General features: G+C 37.4%; 1 protein-coding gene across 1 annotated transcript; it reads right to left on the minus strand.

Moving 5' to 3' along the window:
* Nucleotides 1-3,177: 3,177 nt before the first annotated feature.
* On the minus strand, nt 3,178-4,128 carry LOC122278562 (protein FAR-RED IMPAIRED RESPONSE 1-like). The gene is made up of 2 exons (XM_043088741.1): nt 3,702-4,128; nt 3,178-3,659 (listed from the first exon to the last, which is right to left on the minus strand). Exons 1-2 carry the CDS (start codon nt 4,126-4,128, stop codon nt 3,178-3,180), a joined length of 909 nt encoding a protein of 302 aa, XP_042944675.1.
* Between the last annotated feature and the right edge of the window lie 2,275 nt (nt 4,129-6,403).

The following is a 6,403-nucleotide window of genomic DNA, read 5'->3' on the forward strand; positions in this document are numbered from 1 at the left end:
GCAAAAAACCCTGGGCAACCATTCTTAGGGTGTCCAAAGTACAACACAGAGGTAATTACATCTGTATCATATTGATTCCCCACTCCATTTCTTTATGTGTTGATTAACATCTTTGTGTAACAATGGTCAGGGATTACCCTTCTGCAAGTTTCCAGTGGGTAAATAGTAATCAAGTGACTGAGCTCCAGCTCCAAGAAAGAATCATGGACCTGTTACAGAGGGAGAAAGATCTGGAGAAAATAGTGCATCTTGTCGAGAAAAGGGAGATTGACCTGCGGAAGATAGTGGATCAGCTTGAGAAGGAGTTTGTGCATCACACAGAAGATGGAGATATTCAGAGGGAGCGGAAACTTGGCTCTACACTTTTTAGTTGTTTTACATTAGTGGTAGTATTAATTTGTATTGGACATTTGCTGCTCTTGTATTAGAGGAGAGGGTACTGAATTCCAGCCCAGTGTTGTCATTAGTAGATGTCGTAGCCCCTGAATGTTAGAAACTTTTGTAGGTCTTTTGGTGGTTTTGTTTTTGTATCTAAATGCACTGAGTAGTCATCTGTAACTTATTAATTTTGTTGGAGTATGTAATGCACTGAGCATTATTTATTCCTGATTAAAGTGGGAATTTCCAGTGCACATTAGTAAACAATCTTATTGTAATGAGATCTGGGTGTTTATATTTCTTGTTTTCAAAGCTGAATTCAGAGGGATCAATGCAGGTTGAATAAATCAAATCCTTTGTTTCAATATATGACACATTCATTAGGACCTGGGTTGTATATATCTTTTCCAGTAAGCTATCATTCATTACGACTACTCAAACCATGCATAACCAATATATCTTCAGTTCTCATAACCTTCCAACGGGAACAAACCAGTAATGTCTTTCCACCATGCCCAGAAATACATGCTACGGATGCACTACAACACAGATGCATCCAACTTAAATTACCCACGACACCTCTTCGATTACGGATGCACTTTCTTCATCCTTCGTATACAACATGCACTAATCTAGTCATATTGCCAACTTCCCTAAACTATAACCCGCAGCATCACATACATGTCCTTCCATTATTGCCAACTGCATGCACTATAACCAATCCATTTCTTTTTACCCAAATACAAAATCAACCCAAAACCATCCATTCCATATAAATCTCATGTGTAACCAATCCAAAACATAACTGATATGCAAATTCAACCCAAACCATGTATTCCATATAAATGAGTGTGTAACCAACAATTTCATAACACAAGTACAAAATCAACCCAAACCAATCCATTTCTTTTTACCCAAGTACAAAATCAACCCAAAATGATAAAGATTCTTAATTCCATATTTATTGAAGATGTTCTCTACTCCCAAATGCCATTGCACCAACAAGTACAAAAATAACAATATGAAATTTAAAGCCCTCTCATGGTAACTAGTATTTCCACCCAAACCGCATCAACCTACACACAAAAACCGAAATAGATCATTTTCGTGCCCAATCATAACTAGTTACCAACATGCACAAGAACATTGAGCTAACTTCATCACAAACAGTTATGTTTAAACAAGTTGCATTACACAAACCATAATACCATCTAAATCTCGTGCCCAATATTGAAGCTTTTTGTACCCACACCATAGATCATTCCCGTGGTTGTGACCCATCCAATACAGCGGGAAGCAGTTGTGATCCATCCAACCCAAACCGCATTTATAGATCGAGAGAAGTAATATATCACAGCCGATGTCAATATTACTCATATAAATACCGATGAACCACAAGTTTGGATGCACTTACACTTTCTTGACTTTGCACAAATGTTTCTTGGGGCTAGGCTTCAGTAATGTCAGCAGCTGGTATGCTTTCTCGAACATCCTGATTCAAAATGAGAGCAATGATTCAAAATCAAATATAACTATAATTTTTTTATCTTATAAATCAAACAAACGTAAAAATCAACATTATTACTTGCTCAATGCCAAATAAATTCTTGCGCACATCTACTACTGGTGTATCTTCTCCATCTCGCTGAAAATAATATATCAAATATGTCATCTATAAAATTAAGCATCAACAAGGGAAAAACCAAAGTATTAATATAAGGACCTGTTTGCATTTTCCCTTTCCCTGAGCTCGCTTCGTCTTCTCCTTTACTTTTCGTAGGTCTCTCTCCATCCTAGATGCTCTCCTCAGATATGGAGGTCTCCCTTTCCCTCTCACAACATGTGGACTACGTACTTGTTTTGAAGATCCAACAGTAGCCGAAACATTTGTCGTACCATCAACATTGGGACAACATGGGGGATCTTGATTGCCAGAATACAGCTCAATCATTGCATGCAACTTATTAGTTGCATCCAAAGTATGTTCTCTCGAACCCGCAGCATGAGTAATCATCTTATAACATATGTTCAAAAGACTTGAATAAGCTATAGAATCCTCCCGTTGTTGTACTGTGTCGTAGCTGCTGTGGATTAACATGTATCTTCTTTTGATGTCCTTCCTCTACCAATCCAAAATGTACCTATCAGGCAATAATTTAATCACGTTACATTTGAACACAGCGAAGATGTGCCTGCACACTATCCCCCTCATTTCAAATAACCCACAAGAACACTTGGCAGTTGTATCTTCCTGACTAAAGACCACTAAATGTGTAACCAATTTAGTGAACTCTTCGAGACAAACTTCATCCTCCACACCATTGGTCTTTATAGTACCATCCACCTTCAGTAAAACTGGGTCCAAGTCGATAACGCGGGCAAGTTGTTGCTGAACTTCCCGAAACTTTCCATTCGTGTACAAATCTTGATATCTCTTTTCAATTGGAGATCTTGAGATGCAGGGAATTGTGACATTAAATGAGTGGAAATCTGCTACATTTTCGTTCTCAATTTTCTTTTTCAAGGCATTATCATATTGATCGACAAACTCTTTCAAGTTTGTCTTCGCATGAACATAGCCGTCGAAAAATGCATTCATGCTCTCGCTCCGCTGAGTTGTACTCATTCCAGCCCAAAAAACCTCTCTCAAGAAGGCCGGTACCCAGTACTCATGCTCAGTGTATAAACTCTGCAACCTTGCATTCTCATGCAAGTTGTACATGGTGATGAACTGATCCCAACATTTTTCAAAATTTTCCCGACTTTGGCTGTCATACACACATCTCATTAGTGCAGTCTTCATTCCAGTCTTGTAAGAAGCATAGCTGCCAAACTTTTCGGGTACTTTCTTAAGTATATGCCAAAGGCAGAATCGATGTCGGCTCTCGGGGAAAACAATTGAATTGCATTTTTCATCGCTCTGTCTTGATCAGTGATAATAGCCTTAGGGGCTATACCATCCATACACTGCAACCAGGTCTGAAATAACCACATGAATGTCTCAGTATCCTCTGAGGAAATCAAGCCAGATCCCAACAAAATTGGTTGCCCATGGTGGTTTACACCAACAAATAGTGCAAAGGGCATCCCATATTGGTTCGTCAGGTATGTGGTGTCGAATGTGACCACATCATTGAAATATTGGTAGGCTGCTCTACTACGGGGGTCCACCCAGAATACATTCTTTAACCTCTCGTCATCATCCAGGTCCATTAATGCAAAGAACTCCAGATTTTTGTACTGCTTCCGTAAAAAGTAGTCTCGAAGCGCCCCAGCACCACCTGCGCCTAGTTGTAGATGTCATGCCTTGTCGATGTAGTTACAACAATCTTTTTCCAGAAACGGGAGGTTCTCAAATCCACCCACGCCAACAACAAGAGATCTGAAACTCTTATTCATTCGGATGCCAGCCATATCATTTGTATCAAGGACTCTTTTTATGGATTCACTTACTTCTCTATTACATCGAAAGAAGCGTGATTTCTTTGGGCTAAGATTGTGGTTATAGATATTGTGAACTGAATTCAGTCGAAACTTTCCATCAGGAGTTTTTGAGGCATTAATCTTTGCCTTACATTCAGTCTTTCCTGTCGGACGAGGGTTGGAAACATTCAAAATCCTATTCTGGGCCCTCCCACCACAGGCACAGGCAAGCATAACATATCTAACAGTCCCATCCTCTCCCATCTCACTTCTTTTTGTCATCACCCCAAACTCGCATTTCTTCCCATATTCCTTATAATAACTCATTAAACCTTCTAAGGAATTAAACTACATCTTCAACTTTGGTACATCATCACCATCCATTTGCACTTTCTCAGATTCTCCGACACTGGATATGGGGGTTTCAGTTTCCCCACCATCGGGTCTATTATCTTGTGCATGTGGTCCATCCGCAAAACATTCATCAACTCTAGAGGATGTACATGTCGATTCGGTTTCCCAACCATCGGGTCTATTATCCTCGGTACCTTGGAATTTGCTCGTAATGGAGCCTGTATTAATGCGAGATACCGGGCCTTCCATGCCATGTTGAAAGGGGTAACTACCATTCTGGCAAAAAGAAAAAAAACAATGCAATTAAAACTCTTTTAAAAAACCAGGCTGAATTAAAATTACATCTAATTCGATATGACATCACTACCTGTGGGTGGATTGGATATTGGTTGGCACTAGGATATGCTAAAAAACCCGGTGACCACGCAGGCATTGGTCCATAGTAACCGTGCATGTAATTTGAGATGTTTGGACAAGTTGATGGTATGTCCTAAAATGTACTTAAATAAGTTATTGATGTGTATTGAAAATAAATATCAACTAATAAACAAATAATGTTTTCGATATATTAAATAATATAACATACTGCGGGTGGGGAATTTGAGCTAGATGGCTTTGAATTGGATGGGTATTCTTTTCCGTTTCCCATTCTAAGAGGGAGGCAAATGAATTGTCAATGGCAATGATATATAACTTAAACCACATTAAAATATATAAACTAGTATATAAAAAATGATCAACATTACTAGGAAGGAAACAATGTATTGCAAATGCTTTCCAACCAATCACTTGGAATATATAAAACCAACAAAGTTATCATTGACTATAATAATTCTAAGGTGGAGAACATTGACATAGATTTGGTAATAATTCACTACATTCTAACTATGGTTTACCAAGTTGACAAAAGCTTCTTCTAGCAAACATTCAATTTGTCTTGTCAATTTTTTTCCCTCTTTAGATATTTGATCTCTAAATATTTATCCTACTCACCCTCGGATTTGATCTCTAAATAATTAGTGGCATGTTCTATTTTAATTCATAAAGCAATTTCTGTAGTGGACAGATTGTTTTGATTTAGACATGAAGACTTGCTTTTGAGAGATATCAATACATATCAACCAATAAAAGTATCATTAGATATAGTAAAGAGACTTGGAGCCACACGGTTAGTATATATTTAGTCATCCGAAAATATGAAGACTTGCTCATGACTAAATATAGCAAATATTTAGTCAACTAATATTTAGTCATATTTTTTGGTTATATTTGAAAATTTAATCAACCAACTACCCTACTGTTAAGAGATTATCATGGGCATTAAAAACTTTAAATCTTTCATAGAAGCAAGTTTATTCCAGCTCCAAGTCCATGTATGCTGTAGTTGTAAAAATTATATTAGATATGCATTTTCATTAAAATACACGTAATGGAAGAAGCATTTTCAATTTTTGCCGTGACTGGAGCTGGAGACACCGTATTTCAACATGATTACTACAGACCAAAAAATCTTTGAAACAAAATACCAAAACTAAATCAGTTTGTGTAAAACAAAACGAAAGAATACAACAACAGAAAAAAAGATCAAAACAGAAAAATAAAAAACTTCACTCATTACCGAATAAACCACAATGACTATGAAGGAAACTCAGATCTAGAAGTGGTGACAGACGGCGACCTCAACAACCGGTTTTGTCCATGTTGGTGACTTTCAGATGATGTTTTCAGGCCATGGTAGTATCCGGTCTTCTCTCTGCTTCAGATGAGAGTGAAAAATGAAACCAGCTTCTCATTTCGATTTCCCTCTCTTTTTCTACTTTTTCTGCTCTCTCTTTTTTTTTAAATATTAAAATATTAGCTAACGTCGCAGTACACGTCAGCCGATGTCGCACCTGTTCCGCAAAACCGGTTGTATGTAGTAGTATTGTTGAACAAAATACTCTTTGCGGAGGAACATGGGAGGAGTATCTAAAGAGACAAAATTATGGAACCCATCGTATATAGTACCTTGCTTTCATTTTCTGACATCCAAAAGTTGTTGGAATTAATTAACTCTCTTAATACCTTGCTTTCATTTGGCAATATCAAAGCAAAGGTAATAAAGTCACCCCTTTAAAATCCCTCTTTAGTTAATTTAACCATCGTGAATAAAATACATATTAACTTAATCATCAAATGAGACTTTTCTGAATCAACCCAGAGGTCACATATTCTTTGTTTTGTTTTGAAGGATCCTTTTCTTTATATA

Source organism: Carya illinoinensis, chromosome 10, assembly GCF_018687715.1.
Source record: "Carya illinoinensis cultivar Pawnee chromosome 10, C.illinoinensisPawnee_v1, whole genome shotgun sequence".
Classification (NCBI taxonomy): domain Eukaryota; kingdom Viridiplantae; phylum Streptophyta; class Magnoliopsida; order Fagales; family Juglandaceae; genus Carya; species Carya illinoinensis.